The 17,056-nt window shown below is 41.7% G+C and overlaps 1 protein-coding gene across 1 annotated transcript in view; it reads right to left on the bottom strand.

The window, feature by feature from the left end:
* Positions 1-2,300: 2,300 nt before the first annotated feature.
* The window catches only part of calcr (calcitonin receptor), a 236,995-nt gene continuing 222,239 nt past the window's right edge, over positions 2,301-17,056 (bottom strand). The window contains exon 14 of the mRNA XM_068004501.1: positions 2,301-6,256. Coding sequence (XP_067860602.1) covers positions 6,035-6,256 — 222 coding nt within the window. The 3' untranslated portion in view covers positions 2,301-6,034. The remainder of the gene's footprint in view (positions 6,257-17,056) is intronic.

Here is a 17,056-nt window from a genome sequence, read left to right as displayed (position 1 = left end):
CTGTACCACAGTACAAGTCTCTCTAAGCTCCCAAAATTTATTTAAGGTAGGGCCTCCCAACACTATATTTTTTTAAAAATTATTCCTGGGAAGTGGGCAGTGCTAGCAAGGCCACAGTTATTGTCCATTCCTAACTGCCTAGATGCTCTCCGTCACAATTACAATCCCAGTGTTTTGCACCAGCAATGCTTGATGACTCATTGTGCACCAGTAAGAACAGGTGCACAGCACCTCTCGGCAGGAACAGAGCATGGATTTTCATGATGTGTAGTGTTATACAATCTATTATATATTTAAAATGTTGCATGGAATACAACATTTGTTCTCAAAATACATTGAAAACTTCTATATCAGGTTTTTTCAATTAGAAATCCATTTTAAAAGGGAAACCCATTTTAAAAGTGTCAACATTCACCTGCAGTACTCATTATGCCTGCAGGTGGCATGTGATAGGGCACATCAATGTCAAATGTCACATAACATTGGCTGCTAAAACTGTAACTACTATAATATGCTGATAATTTATGGTTAAAAAAAACTGGTTGAGTCCGCTTACAGTTGCAGAGTGTGGTCACTGAATGTCACTGTGGAGCAACCTAAGGCTCTCAGCCTCCCTAGAGTTAACAATTGTAAACAATTTTACAACACCAAGTTATAGTCCAGCAATTTTATTTTAAATTCACAAGCTTTCGGAGACTTCCTCCTTCCTCAGGTAAATGTTCAGGATCTCCTTGAAGCCTACGCATTTATACATATAGAACAATACATGGTGTTTACAGACTGCCCCTGCAACTGCCCGTTGCCAAGGCAATCACCGTGTTCAGACAGAGAGGTGTCACCTGCAGAACCCCCGAATACACAATGTGTATTCGGGGGTTCTGCAGGTGACACCTCTCTGTCTGAACACGGTGATTGCCTTGGCAACGGGCAGTTGCAGGGGCAGTCTGTAAACACCATGTATTGTTCTATATGTATAAATGCGTAGGCTTCAAGGAGATCCTGAACATTTACCTGAGGAAGGAGGAAGTCTCCGAAAGCTTGTGAATTTAAAATAAAATTGCTGGACTATAACTTGGTGTTGTAAAATTGTTTACAATTGTCAACCCCAGTCCATCACCGGCATCTCCACATCATCCCTAGAGTTAGCCAGCAGCGACGTTGGTAAAGGTAACTTAAAGGCCCACTCATTATTTATTTAATTTCCCAATGAAGGCCCACTCTACTTCGTTTCCCGATAGAGGCCTGCTCTTTAATTCATTTAATTTTGCCCATGAAAGCCTACTGTTTATTTAGTTTCCCCAGTGGAAGTCCCCCTCTTTTATGCTATAAGTTTTGTAGATTAAAGCCTGTGTTTTTATTTAATTCTGGCGTATAATCCCCCTTTTAATACACTTAATTACATTTGTTCAGTAGGGTATGGTAGCCTATTGGTTATGACACAAGACTAGTAACCCAGAGGTTGTGAATTTAAATTGTAACGTGCCAAGTTATGAAATTGAATTCAATAAATGTAGTAAATTGTGGCCTGGTCCCAAAAAATGGGAGCTGTTTTGGTGACCTTTGATTCTCTCCCATAACCTCCCCCTCAAAAGGCCTCTACCTCTTACCTCTCCTCTTCCCTTTCACTATACTCTACCTTCATCCTCTCCTCACCTATCATTCTGCTTCACTTTCTTCCTTGCCCATCCTGTGAGCCTCTTGCCCCTCTCAGCTCTATTGTACCTTTCCCCTATTCTAACCAAGTCTTACCACAGCCTTAATCCAATTATCCAGCATCCTCTAATTCCACTTGGCTTGAAGACTGCACTTGGTCAGTGCCTCCCTGATGCACTGCCACGGGATCCCAGGTAGTATTTTTAAAAAAAATCTGTGGTAGCCGAAAGTATTCATTAAAGAGGTAAATTGGCTGTCAAACTATCCCATTGAAACAGTCAATGCTTATTTCTTTCTTCAGGGAGGGGAAAGGATTTTTTTTTAAGACTCCTTCCCCTCTCTCCAGGCTGCGGAGCCACATTTCATTTCTCACCTCGGAAAGCAGACAGTCTGGTGCCAATGCTCTGCCAATGCTTCTCTTGAGTCAACCTTAATAGGGAATATGCCAGAGCAAGTTGGAATAATTTTCCCTCCCTTCCTATTGGGAAGATCCTGAATTGCACTCACAGTGTAGAGTTCCAACCTGTGTCCTCCGATTCAGTGGTACAGCACATGCTACCACTCCACATTGCCACCTTGTGGTCCATCTTTTAACACTTACATGAATGCAAAGTAACAATCATTTTTCAGTTCAGCTTTAATGTTGCAATTTATTTACATATATTTTAAATAACAGCTACTTCAGAAGCCAGAACCTTTTTTTAAAATTAGTAATGTACCGAACACAAAGCTGCCAACATGTTGAGGTGACATCTGAATAACTTCTCAAACATGAACTGAAAGCAAATTATATTGGAGATAAACAGTGATAAAGTGATGCAAGTTAAAAATTAAACATCAAAAACAAATCTATAGATTTATAGGGTGTCTCATTGGTGAAATATTTACAGCAAGTTCTTTGAATCATTATCTACAGTGCACAATGTAACACAGCACTACACATTACATTAAGCAATAGACTGTACATTAACTCCTAATATATAAAACTGTTCAAATGTCTTTCAAGTACAAAAAGACACTGATAGTGATGAATGGAATATAAGAATATACTTATTCTCATGGAGATATTATGATAATACAGATTTGGTTGTCTTTATTGGTTTTTGCTTATTATGGATAAGAATTAGCTACTTCTTCCACCTGGAAACTTCAGGAAACAACTCAATCTGCCTAGCATGAAATCCAGGTAATCCTCATTAATTATTTTGGAGCCTTTTGGCAGTTAAATGTTATGCAACTGAGAGATGGGGGGTGGGGAAGAGTCTGTTCCTGGCAGATTTGGCCTGGCAGAGAAGCCACCACTGCTGCCTCACTCTGGCCTCAGGTTAAAATGGCAGATCAGGCCCCAATGACGTCATCGGATCCCGACCTGCGTATTTAAAGAAGACCCCGCCGGCTTAGGGCGGGTGTCCTTGCCGCCTGCAATTTAAAATTGTAGTTGATTAGATCAGGGCAGGAGATGTCCTCTGTTCCATTTTAACTGCCCCTCTCCACCTAGTTTCCGCTTGGGGGGAATTAAAAATCAAGCCCCATATGTTTGTAGTAACTTTAAATTGTATTTGTGGCACATACAGCAATGGAAATGCAATTTGGCAGTGTTCCAAATAAAATTGGTGGGGCCGATTTAAACTGTGGCCACCTGGTGTAAACAATGCAGTTGTGGTCTGAAAATGGCATCAGGTCATTTACTGCCCCTTTTACGCTGGCGCTCCAGCCGCCACCATATTAGGTGGGTGGTCAAAGTGCCCGCCTGTTTCAGGTGGGAGGCCACTTTTAAAATGCAAATTGGGGTTCTATGACATAGACAGGACTTCAGTTGCAATTTTGAGGTACAAATGGGTGGAGCGTGAACCGATACAAAGTTGTACCAGATGGTCAGCGGTCTAACCTTAAAGGAATCGCTGGAGGCCAATCAAAAGATGGCCCAGAACGTTTATCACCTTTTATTTTTGAAGGGTCAGGAGGAGCCGGACGATTTCTCGCCCTCCCCAACTGGCGAGCTGCATCAGCGTGCCGGATTGGCGCGTGCAGCTCGCCGGATTGATGAAACTGAAGCCTGGGCCTCAGAATAGCTTGGGCCTAATGGCAGAAACATAAGGCAGAAGGTGGGCACACTTCACCTGTCAACCACCTACTTTGCATCAAAAGTTAAAATCAACCCTGGTGTCTTTTAAATAGATTTGTTGCTTACGGACAAACATTTAAATATGAGCATGTGGGAGGGGTGTGTGCCCATTTAATTACCCCACAAGAGTGCTTTTAATTAAATGTTTTCATGTGTTATCAGTGCTTTTTTCCTGTGAAGTTTTCTAGACCACACTCTACGGTTTCTCACTGTACAATAACACCAAGATACTTTTGTTAGTTAAAAAAGCCCTTCAAAAAAAGAACTCTTTTACCCACTGGGTTGGGAGTCCGGGAATCCACCATACTTGTTATAATTCTCAGCTCTTTTCCACGGGGAAGTGGGTTAAGATGCTTTTTTAGGTGGGGAGAGCTGACCCCTTTGGCTGGACCCATGAAGTTTACAGCAATAAATATTCAGTAAAAATCATGGACAAAGTTTTGAGTTGTTATTAGCCCAGATAAGATCACTCAGTGCTCACTGAGTTTGTTTTGGTTTGGAATAAACCAGTGGTCAAGTGACATTTCCATTACCTGTGCCGAGTCCAATATACTGTATAATGCATAAGATTTTTAGTCATCACATAACTCTTAAGTAACATGGGAGCAAGAATTCCTCTGATGGTTATATATAACTATATCGTAAAATATGTTTGTAAAAAATCTCTGTTCAATATTTCTAGTCAGACTGCAAAAACATTCTACAAGAACATGTTTACAAACTCAGTAGAAATATTGAACAGGGGAAATCTTCACAGATGTATTTATGGCATAGCTATACATAGCCACCAGAGGAATTCTTAACCCACGCTTTCTGCTTTACCTCTGCCTTAGCAGGGAGAAGTTTGGCACTATCTAATTAATCAAATGTTGGAAAGTTTTATAAAACAAACAAATAGAGTAATTAGAAAGTACAGGATTTTAAATAGCTTGAGGATATGTACACTAAAATTTCATCCATTCCAAACTACTTTTGTGAAATCAGTATCTCATTCCTAAAGATGCATTTGGCATCACAACATGGAATGGCACTTGTTACTATAGACACCACTTGGTGTCATGGTTTGTAGATTATATATACAAAAAGAAACCTAATTAAATTAAATCCACATGAGGACATGTGGACAAGTCACTGTGAAACAACCCATCAGTATTAAGAGAGCACAATCGATGAGCATTAGTGAATCATGGCTTATTCTGTGCTAATCTTAATATACTCTATGCATGGCAGAGGCAGGCCAACTTCAAAACCCTGACTCTACAGTACAACACTGTTTGCCAACCCTTTGTTAAAGGACCGACTTAGAAGTAATTTCCCGGCCCTGCCTGCTTGTCTGATTTGGCTTCTTCACTCCGCAATGCCAAGGTGCTGCTACTTGCTACAATTCACAGCTACAATAGTGATGCTATTTGTTATCTTGCTGGGATCAGAAACTGCAGTGGGAATGAAGCCAAATTACATCTTTATTAATGAACGGAAGCCATGATTGGCGAGTCTTGTGAGATACATTTTGACAATATTAGTTTTAGGTTGGCTATGGTTTTATTTCACAACAAATAGGAACGTTTATCCTGATAGGCTGTGTGTGACCCTGTCTTTGTACATGCAGTTTGTTTTCACAGTAAAACGCCATAATATGAAGAAATAAGGTGTACCTTGTGAACTAATAACACCTGTAAATTTGTGAAGTAATAATGACTTGCACTAATTCCAAACTAGCAGTAAAGCAAGAAATGGCTTTGGGACCAAAAACCAAATCTTCAAGGCCTCTTAATTTTTATGAGGAGCATAACAAAGCCAACTAATAAAATTCAAAGCTATAAATCAACCGCTGGAGATCAGCAACATGCTTGGCTCGGATTTACTACGCACTGCCCCATCGTGGTAAGTCGCACACTGTCTTGGTGTTTGTTTGCAGTCCGTGATTCTGGTGCAAGCTCTTTGAATTATTCTCAGCCAGACTTTTGTAGTGCACCTTGTTTTTTAAAAGACTCGTAGCCATGGAAATGCCACACATGTCAACCAACAGCTCCATTTTCCAGTGAGGTTTCTGAAAGCAGTACTGTATGAAATATGGAAACATTTGTCTTGACTGGCCCCATTCTTGACTGCCACTGCCAGAAAAGTGTTTACTTTTTTTTCCCCGTTGGGTTTAGTTGCTTATTTTAGAGACTGACAGTTGATACTGGAGTCTGTCTTTTAATGGATAAAATGCGAGTGACCTGTTTTTTTTGTTGTTGATTATTTTCAGTCAAGTCAAGCGTACGTCTCTTTTGATTTCAGGGAAGTAATTTCGGAATCCTCCACGTACTTGCCATTTAAATGTTCGCTATTGCTGTCCTGGTGATACAGGTAAGCAGGAACCTCTGTGATGGATGTGGCTGTGTACGAGGTCGAACGCATGGAGCAGTGCTCCTGACGGCGCTGGCCCAGCTGCATTTGATATTGCATCCACTGCCTCTTCAGAGCTGCCTGCACCTAAGGATTGACATAAACCATGGATATTCATCATTTGTTTGACACTATTAACTCCGTTTTCTGTACGTTATTAGGGGCAGCTTTAAAGCTCCTTGGAGCTATTTCAAAAATATCCTGGCCCTGATATTCATCAGCCTAATACCTCAGGCTGAGTAAATAGTGGTGGAGACCCTTGGGGGGTGATTTTAAACCCCAAGAACGGGTGGGTTGGGGATGGGTGGGAGTTGAAAATAGTTGTTTTTTGGGGTCGCAACCGCAACCCAGCTTTATTTCTGGGTTTAACTTGGGTGCGTAAGGCTTCCCACTGGGAATGCCAAGTCCAAACATTTTGCAGTTGCGACCCAAAAAAACAACTATTTTCAACTCCCACCCGCCCCCAACCCACCCGTTCTTGGGGGTTAAAATCACCCCCTTGATGTCAGGTGTCTGTTTGCTTGACATGCATTTCCTGGGTAACCTCAGGTGTGGACAGGAAGTTCCTGCCCTGAAACAGGCAGCAGCATTTAAATGTAATGTAAGGGCCCGGATGTGCCGCCATAATTTCACTTGCGTCATTTTCCTGAATTTCTGCCTGGCTTCCCCCAGCATACAAAACTGCCCAGAGTAAGTGGGCATTACAGGTTGCAGGGCTACCCTTTACGACCAGAAGATCTGTGAAGGGGCTGCCGCAGCCTCCTGGCAATTCAGCTACGTTTGGTTACTTTCTTTACAGGGTGCGGCAGGGCTCCTCCTTGAAGCTTAAGACCACCTGGCTTATGTTTTTCGGCAGCATCCAGCAGGGCCAACAACCACCAGGGCTTTGTGTTGCTACAGGCCTGGGTGAGGGCAGAAGAAGGGAGGAAAATCGTACGTCGATATTTTTAATATATTTTTGTTATTTTTTTTCTCCATATTTGTCACATTGTAAAATTCCTTCAGAGCAATTTTTCAATTCTTCTCATATCACACATCATTTTCTTGCATTTGGCTCAGTTAACAGACTTCCCGCAGGCCCTTTAAACCTGGAGTTATTTGCCTACAAAAAAAGTGCAGCAGAAAGTAACAAGGATTTTCTGTGATTTCAGGCTATAATTTATGAGCAGAGATGTAGAACTGAACTTGTCATTGGAGGAAATGATATTGGGGGATATCATCCAGGTCTTTTTATAGATGATATAAGCAGGCTGTTTGACTTAGACTGTGAATACAGACTTAGAGGACAAGGATTTAAAATTAATAGGCTACAAGTGAGACTAAGCAGTCTGCTTGATTGGCACCCCATCCATCACCTTGAACATCCACTCCCTCCGCCGCCAACTCACTGTGGCTGCAGTGTGTACTTTCTACAGGATGCACTGCAGCAACTCACCAAGGCTTCTTCGACAGCACCTCCCAAACCCACGACCTCTACCACCTAGAAGGACAAGGGCAGCAGGCGCATGAGAACAACACCACCTGCACGTTCCCCTCCAAGTCACACACCATCCCGACTTGGAAATATATCGCCGTTCCTTCATCGTCACTGGGTCAAAATCCTGGAACTCCCTACCCAACAGCACTGTGGGAGAACCTTCACCACATGGACTACAGTGGTTCAAGAAGGCGGCTCACCACCACCTTCTCAAGGGTGACTAGAGATGGGCAATAAATGCCAGCTTTGCTAGCGATGCCGATAAGCCAAGAATGGATAATAAAAAAAAGATTTTTTTTTGCCCAGAGTTGTGGCTATATGAAACAGACACTGGGAAAAAACTGTACATAGTGTCAATCAACTTCTTCCAAAAGAAACTGGATAAGTATCTGATTGGAAACTGGATTTTAAGTTATAGGCATAGGGGTAGCCTGAAAATCTGAGATAATCCATGGGGCATGGTGGTTGCAATAGTGCTGGCTGGGTGTGCATGCACAGAGGTGTTCTCTGGAGTGTGGAGTGAGGCAGAGTTGAACAGTGGAGAGGATGAATGAATATTCTGGAGTTTTGCCTGATTACTTTTGGTGATCAGAGAGCATTTCTGCAAAATATTCCCTCAGGAAATGAAATGGGACGGAAGGATTCATGATAAAGTAGAATGTACATAGTTTCTGGAAGGACGGTGGGCTGAATTTTCTTTTCTTGGAGCATGGGGCCCAACATTTCTGCTTTCACTAATTATACCGAAAAAATAGGCGGAATACCATTTTTCACTTACTAGACTTTTTTTTGATAAAATTTGCAAAAACAGAAATTTTGGACTACTGATTTATGTTTTTTTGGTTGGTAATGTGCAAGATGAAAACACCACACTGGTGCAGAATGATTCCCCTTGTAAGGCTGGGTCTAAGACATGTAAAAGTGAAATTCCTTTTGTAGATGATTATAGTGAAAATGAGTGGGAAACCTCATTATAGTGAAAATGAGTGGGAAACCTCATTATAGTGAAAATGAGTGGGAAACCTCATTATAGTGAAAATGAGTGGGAAACCTCATCGTGAAAATTAGTGGGAAACCTCATTTTGAACTCACTCCTTTTTTTTGTTAAAACTATCAATAGGAGGATTTTCATCCCCACGGTTGGGCCATGGAGCAGGAAACAATACCCTGCACATACGCTATGCCTCAACAGACAGGGAAATGCTTGATGCTGACTGCCAAAATGTTCCATTCTCCACTAATGACATTCCCCTGCTTGATGAGCATAAAACTTCACAATAAAGTGTTTTATCTTTAATACAGTCCCCAAGTGCTCTTCATTCAATATAAACTGTTTCTTTTTGATTATCCATCTACTTCTCAATTTCTGTTTTATAGCTAGGCCACTTCAGAAGGTATTAAGAATTAATCACATATTGTGGAACTGGAGTCATATGCAGGGGTGGTGGATTCCCATTAATGAACCAGTTGTATTTAATGATAATTCAGCAGCTTTCGTTGTCATTTTTTTAGTGCTGGTCCACAAGTTACCAGATTTATTGAAGTCAATTATCATAAATTACCATAGTGGGGTTTATACTCTCACCTATCTAGTTTATTAGTCCAATACTGTAACTACAAGGCGATCATACCCAAGTACACCTCATATAGGGGTCATAGTCTCAAGATTAGAGGTCGGCTATTTAGGACCGAGATGAGGAAAAATGTCTTCACTCAGAGGGTTGTGAATCTTTGGAATTCTCTACCCCAGAGGGCTGCAGGTGCTGAGTTGTTGAATATATTCAAGATTGAGATTGATAGATTTTTGGACACTAAGAGAATCAAGGGATATGGGGATCAGGCCGGAAAGTGGAGTAGAGGTAGAAGATCAGCCATGATCTGATTGAATGGTGGAGCAGGCTCGAAGCGCCGTATGGCCTACTCCTGCTCCTATTTCTTATGTTCTTATGTCCTTATTTATTCGCCAAATGTTTTCCCCTCATTCTCTAAGTACTCCTCATTCATTTCCTAATGCAGCTTATTCATTCCTCAGATGCTCATTTATTTTCCAAATGCACATTAATCCATGCCCCAGTGCCCCTCATTTATTCTCCAAATGTTCTTTATCTATTTTCCAAGTGCTGCTCATTCATTGCCTAAGCAGCTCCATAATGATTCTCTGTGAACCACTTATCATTTATACACCTTTGCATCAATTTTCAATCAATATGCAAATAGTTTTAAGCTAGCTGAATTTTGTGGAGATTTGTTTGGTGTGAGAAAATAAATAATTTTGTATTTAAATGGCCACTTTTAAGTCAAAACATCTCAAAGTGCTTCACACAATGAATTACTTTTTGACGTGCAAGACTTTTTATTGCGTCTGGTTTAAAAGTAACAGCCTTCGTAAGCATTTGGATGATCAAAAATATATTTGTGAGAGATCTATTTTTTATTCAATTATGTTAACAAATGTGAAGCTACTTTTGGGTGAAAGGATAGTTTAATCACATGCAATGGTGTATCCCAGGCATGGAGAGTCAGCAACACTTTTTTCCCTGTTTTTTTCCATGAATAACACCAAGAGATTTCACTCTTATTCCTGCTCTGAGTACAATCTCCCCCAATGATAATATTTTATGGCTCATTAGTAAGCAGAAAATTATCTGATTTGTCAAGTAACAGAACATCAAAGCGGAATAAAAAAACTCAAGTTCGTAGAAGAATCACAGAAGGACAGTAATAGTACCACATAACTTTGTAAGTCTCTATTAATAGTTTACCCTTGTGTTTGTCCCACCCAGTTATAAGATGGAGATTACCATTGGTAATATTGTTGGACGGAAGCATGTTTATGAAGGCTGTTACTTTTAAACCAGACACAATAAAAAGTCTTACACGTCAAAAAGTAATTCATTGTGTGACATCAAGGCAGCATTTGACCGAGTGTGGCACCAAGGAGCCCTAGTAAAATTGAAGTCAATGGGAATCATGGGGAAAACTCTCCAGTGGCTGGAGTCATACCTAGCACAAAGGAAGATGGTAGTGGTTGTTGGAGGCCAATCATCTCAGCCCCAGGGCATTGCTGCAGGAGTTCCTCAGGGCAGTGTCCTAGGCCCAACCATCTTCAGCTGCTTCATCAATGACCTTCCCTCCATCATAAGGTCAGAAATGGGGATGTTCGCTGATGACTGCACAGTGTTCAGTTCCATTCGCAACCCCTCAGATAATGAAGCAGTCCGAGCCTGCATGCAGCAAGACCTGGACAACATCCAGGCTTGGGCTCATAAGTGGCAAGTAACATTCGTGCCAGATAAGTGCCAGGCAATGACCATCTCCAACAAGAGAGAGTCTAACCACCTCCCCTTGACATTCAACGGCATTACCATCGCCGAATCCCCCACCATCAACATCCTGGGGGTCACCATTGACCAGAAACTGAACTGGACCAGCCATATAAATACTGTGGCTACGAGAGCAGGTCAGAGGCTGGGTATTCTGCGGCGAGTGACTCACCTCCTGACTCCCCAAAGCCTTTCCACCATCTACAAGGCACAAGTCAGGAGTGTGATGGAATACTCTCCACTTGCCTGGATGAGTGCAGCTCCAACAACACTCAAGAAGCTCGACACCATCCAAGATAAAGCAGCCCGCTTGATTGGCACCCCATCCACCACCCTAAACATTCACTCCCTTCACCACCGGCGCACTGTGGCTGCAGTGTGCACCATCCACAGGATGCACTGCAGCAACTCGCCAAGGCTTCTTCGACAGCACCTCCCAAACCCGCGACCTCTACCACCTAGAAGGACAAGGGCAGCAGGCGCATGGGAACAACACCACCTGCACGTTCCCCTCCAAGTCACACACCATCCCGACTTGGAAATATATCGCCGTTCCTTCATTGTCGCTGGGTCAAAATCCTGGAACTCCCTTCCTAACAGCACTGTGGGAGAACCGTCACCACACGGACTGCAGCGGTTCAAGAAGGCGGCTCACCACCACCTTCTCGAGGGCAATTAGGGATGGGCAATAAATGCCGGCCTTGCCAGCGACGCCCACATCCCGTGAACGAATAAAAAAAAAGCACTTTGAGATGCTTTGACTTAAAAGTGGCCATTTAAAGACAAAATTATTTATTTTCTCACACCAAACAAATCTCCACAAAATTCAGCTAGCTTAATACTATTTGCGTGTTCAATATGATATTGATTGACAATTGATGCAAAGGCATATAGATAATACATGGTTCACAGAGAATCATTATGGAGCTGCTTAGACAATGACTGAGCAGCACTTGGAAAATAGGTAAAGAACATTTGGAGAATAAATGAGGGGCACTGAATAACTAGGGCGGTAGATAGGGTTTTAAACTAATAAGAGGAGGGAGGGTTGAGGTAAGGGTAATCTTATCAGTCTAAAAAGAAAAGTCAAGGCTGTGGAGCAGAGCATGTCAGGAAGGGACAGAGAGTTTAACAAAGTTAATAGGGCATTAGTGACTAGGTCACATCAGGGAAAACAAGTAAAAAGCTAAAATTAAAGGCACTATATCTGAATGCACGACGCATTCGTAACAAGATTGATGAAGTAATGGCACACAGATAAATGGGTTTGATCTAGTAGCCATTACTGAGACGTGGTTGCAGGGTAACCAAGGTTGGGAACTAAATATTCCAGGGTTCTTGACTTTTAGAGAAGATAGGTAAAATGGAAAAGGAGGGGGGTAGCCCTGATAATAAAGAATAAGATAAGGACAGTAGTAAGAAAGGATCTTAGCTCAGAAAATCAGGATGTAGAATCAGTGTGGGTGGAGCTAAGAAATAACAAGAGGCAGAACACAATGGTGGGAGTAGTTTACAGGCCCCCTAACAGTAGTTAAAGTGTTGGACAGAGTATAAATCAGGAAATTAGAGTATGTAACAAGGGTAATGCAATAATCATGAAATATAATTTTCATATAGACTGGGCAAACCAAAATGGCAAAAGTAGTTTGGAGGATGAATTCATGGAATGCATTCGAGACAGTTTCCAAGAACAATATGTTGAGGAACCAATTAGGGAACAGGCTATTTTAGATCTAGTAGTGTGTAATGAGACAGGATTAATTAGGAATCTTATAATAAAGCATCCTCCGAGGAAGCGTGATCATAATATGATAGAATTTCATATTGAGTTTGAGAGCAATGTAGTTAAGTCTGAAATTAGGGTCTTAAATTTAAATAAGGCCAATTATGTAGGTATGAGTGGCGAGTTGGCTAAGGTAGATTGGGAAATTAGATTAAAAGATATGACGGCGAACATTTAAAGAAATATTTCATAGTTCCCAGCGAATATACATATCCTTGAGGAATAAAAACTCCACAGGAAAAGTGATCCAACCGCGGCTAACTAGAGAAGTTAAGGATAGTATTAGATTAAAAGAAGAGGCTTACAATATTGCCAAAAAAAGTAGTAAGCCTAAGGATTGGGAAGGTTTTAGAAATTAGCAAAGGATAACCAAGAAATTGATAAAGAGGGAGAAAATTGACTATGTGAGTAAACTAGCAAGAAATCTAAAAACAGATATTAAGAGTTTCTACAAGTATATAAAAAGGAAGAGATTATCGAAAGTAAACATGGGTCCCTTAGAGGCAGAGAGAGGAGAAATTATAATGGGGAATAAGGAGATGACAGATATAAAATAGTTTATATCTGTCTTCACAGTAGAAGACATAAGGCGGTTCCAATGGATGTAGTATATTTGTAATTTCAAAAGGCATTCGATAAGGTGCCACACAAGAGGTTGTTACACAAGAGTAGGGCTCATGGGATTGGGGGTAATATATTAGCATGGATTGAGGATTGGTTAACAGACAGAAAACAGAGAGTAGGAATAAACGGGTCATTTTCGGGTTGGCAGGTTGTAACTAGTGGAGTGCCACAGGGATCAGTGCTTGGCCTCAGCTATTTACAATCTATACTAATGTCTTAGATGAAGGGACTGAGTGTAATGTATCCAAGTTTGCTGATGATACAAAGCTAGATGGGAAGGTAAGCTGTGAGGAGGATGCAAAGAGTCTGCAAAGGGATCTAGACAGGTTAAGTGAGTGGGCAAGAAGGTGGCAGATGGAGTATAATGTGGGGAAATGTGAGGTTATTCACTTTGGTAGGAAAAATAGAAAAACAGAATATTTTTTACATGGTGAGATACTATTAAATGTTGGTGTTCAGAGGGATTTGGGTGTCCTTGTACATGAAGCACAGAAAGTTAACATGTAGGTACAGCAAGCAATTAGGAAGGGGCAAATGGTATGTTGGCCTTTATTGCAATGGGGTTGGAGTACAAGAGTAAGGAAGCCTTGCTGCAATTGTACAGGACTTTGGTGAGACCACACCTGGAGTATTATGTGAAGTTTTGGTCTCCTTACCCAAGGAAGAATATACTTGCCTCAGAGGCAGTGCATCGAAGGTTCACTAGATTGATTCCCAGGATGAGAGGGTTGTCCTATGAGGAGAGATTGAGTAGAATGGGCCTATACTCTCTGGAGTTTAGAAGAATGAGAGGTGATCTCATTGAAATATATAAGATTCTAAGAGGGCTTGACAGGGTAGATGCTGAGAGGTTGTTTCCCAAGGCTGGAGAGTCTAGAACTAGGAGGCATAGTCGCAGGATAAGGGGTCGGACATTTAGAACTGAGAAGAGGAGGAATTTCTTCACTCAGAGGGTGGTGAATCTTTGGAATTCTCTACCCCAGAGGACTGTGGATGCTCAGTTGTTGAGTATATTCAAGGCTGAGAAAGATAGATTTTTGACTCTAAGGGAATCAAGGGATATTGGGATCGGGTGGGAAAGTGGAGTTGAGGTTGAAGATCAGCCATGATCTGATTGAATGGCGGAGCAGGCTCAAGGGGCCGTATGGCCTACTCCTGCTCCTATTTCTTACGTTCTTATGTCCTCTGGCCACTATTTTAAACTTTAGAATAGCAGATAGAGGAATATAATACAAACATGTTAAGTGTTCGGCTGCTAATATTACCAACAGTAATTTCTAGCCTATAAATCGTTATAAGCATTTTACAACGACAACTTTCTTTATCAACCCTCGTGTGCAGAAACACATCTCAATGCATTTTACAGGAGAATGGGCACTGAGCAGCGGGGATAAAGGGAAAAAGAGGGTAAGTACTGGTGAATTCTGAAGACAAGAGTGTAGTCACAAGGTAAAAAGTGCTGGGGACAGGCTGTGAGAGGATGGGGATATAGTATCTAAAGTCGTGGTCACCAATGGGGGGGAACAGACGGAGCAGGGAATAGGGAGTAGGCCGCTTTCAAAGGGACATACTTTACTGTATTTTATGTTAGAATTGAGGATCATGGTGTGATTAACGCACTTTAACACCTACAGATTTAACCTGCCCAACTAATTCTATTGTCTAGTTTTGTCCTTTTATCTGTCACGTTACCATCATTTGCTTAATATTTTGATGATTATATAATTTTCACTGTGAACTGACTTCAGTTGTGGTTCTCTAGCTTTTGTGAAGACTGAATAATATTTAATTTGGACTTCTTGGTATTCCCTGCCGACTTTTCGGTTTGTATTGCAGAATTGTGCTTCTGTCTCAGGTCTTTGTTTCTCAGTTGTGCAATATTGTGTTTGTTTTGCCAACTCTCCTTCCTCCTCTCCTCACGCCGTTGATTTATGCTGATGTTCAATCTCACGGGTGCCACTTGCTTCTGCTACCTTGCTCAAGTGGCCATTATCCAACTGTGGGAGCATCACAGTTGAATGCAATCCTGTCCTCATACAACTTGCACTTTGAAGCAGAGATCAATGAATGGCGATCAAGAGTGAAAACCATTAATGATTTTCTCCTCCTTAGCCCCAGGGCATTGAAGCAATTTTTAGCAGCCCACTGCTACCCAGCTGAGATCAGTTAACTCAGCACAGACTGGAAACTGAACTTGGACCCTTCTAGTTTGTATGACTCGGGTACTTGGTTTTTTAACCTACAATAATATTTTAATGTAGCTTGCTTTTTTGCTTCTGCTTTCCAACTGAGTCCACAGGTGCGGAACCTTCATCTGCCTCATTACAAAGGCCGCTTTCTTCTACCTCTGCATCACTGCCTGCCTCTGCCCCAGCTCTCCTGTTCTGTTGACGATACCATTAAGACTTGACTTGTCCCATGCCCTTCTAGCTGGCCTCCTTTGCTTCAGGCCTCCATCATGTCTGTCTTTATAAACACTTCTTTTTATTTGCAGTTAAATCCTTAGGGCAAAAGTGCATTCCTCCTAAAAGTGCCAGAATGTTCTGTGATGGACCAGGGAACCCCCAGTGTAGGCCTGCCCTGGCAGGGCCTTGTAGCAGTCATTGGAGTGGGAAGGTGCAGGTGCAGCTGTAGGCATCTCAGGCCTCTTGTGTCTGACTTCTCTGATCAGGACTTTGTGGCTGCTGATTGAGGTTGGGAGGCAGCCAGAAAGTCTCAATTTGACTGAAACACCTGGGGAGGGGGGTTGTAGTGAAGAATGAAGACGGCCTACCTGAAATTGTTCAGTCTACCTCCAGGACTCCCTCACTGCTTTAAAAACCTTCGTCCTTGACAGTGCCTTTAGTTTCTAGCCCTGTATCTCTATAATAGGCTCGATGTCCACCATATTATTTCCTCTTTAATGTAAAATGTTCTGTAAAGTCTTCCTGCATGCAAGGAGTCCTATATAAATGTAACAATGTTGTTGCTTGTTTCTTTTACTTGTATTTTAGTTGTGAGTTTTGTTTTTGTGTTACACTTCCAGGCACTATGACCAGAAAGCCAATACACAGCACAACATAAATTAGAGTACTGAGCACATCTGCCTGGGCAGGGTAACATTTTCAGGTTCTCTTGTTTATTCTGAACTACTCTATCTTTACATTAGCAAATCTTTCTTCAATTTATTGCAGGAATGCGCTATTATAAATTAAATATGTAATAACTGCATGATGCACATTATAATGGATGTGATTCCAGCTGCCTAGGCTGTAATTCCTCTTAGAATCATAGAATCATAGAAAGGTTAAACACGGAAGGAGGCCATTTGGCCCATTGAGTCCGTGCTGGCTCTATGCAAGAGGAATGCAGTTTAATTTTGAAAGCCACAGTTCAATCTGCCTCCACCAACCCCCTCAGGCAGTGCATTCCAGATCCTAACCACTCACTGTGTAAACAAGTTTTTCCTCATGTCACCTTTGGTTCTTTTGCCAATCACCTTAAATCTATGCTCTCTGGTTCTTGACCCTTCCACCAATGGGAACAGTTTCTCTCTATCTATTCTGTCTAGGCCCTTCATGATTTTAAATACCTCTATCAAATCTCCGTTCCAAGGAGAACAACCCCAGCTTCTCCAGTCTATCCATATAACTAGTCCTTCATCCTGGAATCATTCTAGTAAATCTTTTCTGCACCCTCTC

The sequence above is a fragment of the Heptranchias perlo genome, chromosome 2, assembly GCF_035084215.1.
Source record: "Heptranchias perlo isolate sHepPer1 chromosome 2, sHepPer1.hap1, whole genome shotgun sequence".
In the NCBI taxonomy this organism is placed as follows: Eukaryota; Metazoa; Chordata; class Chondrichthyes; order Hexanchiformes; family Hexanchidae; genus Heptranchias; species Heptranchias perlo.
Note: the sequence above shows the minus strand (reverse complement) of the source record. Positions and strands in the feature narration are given on the sequence as shown.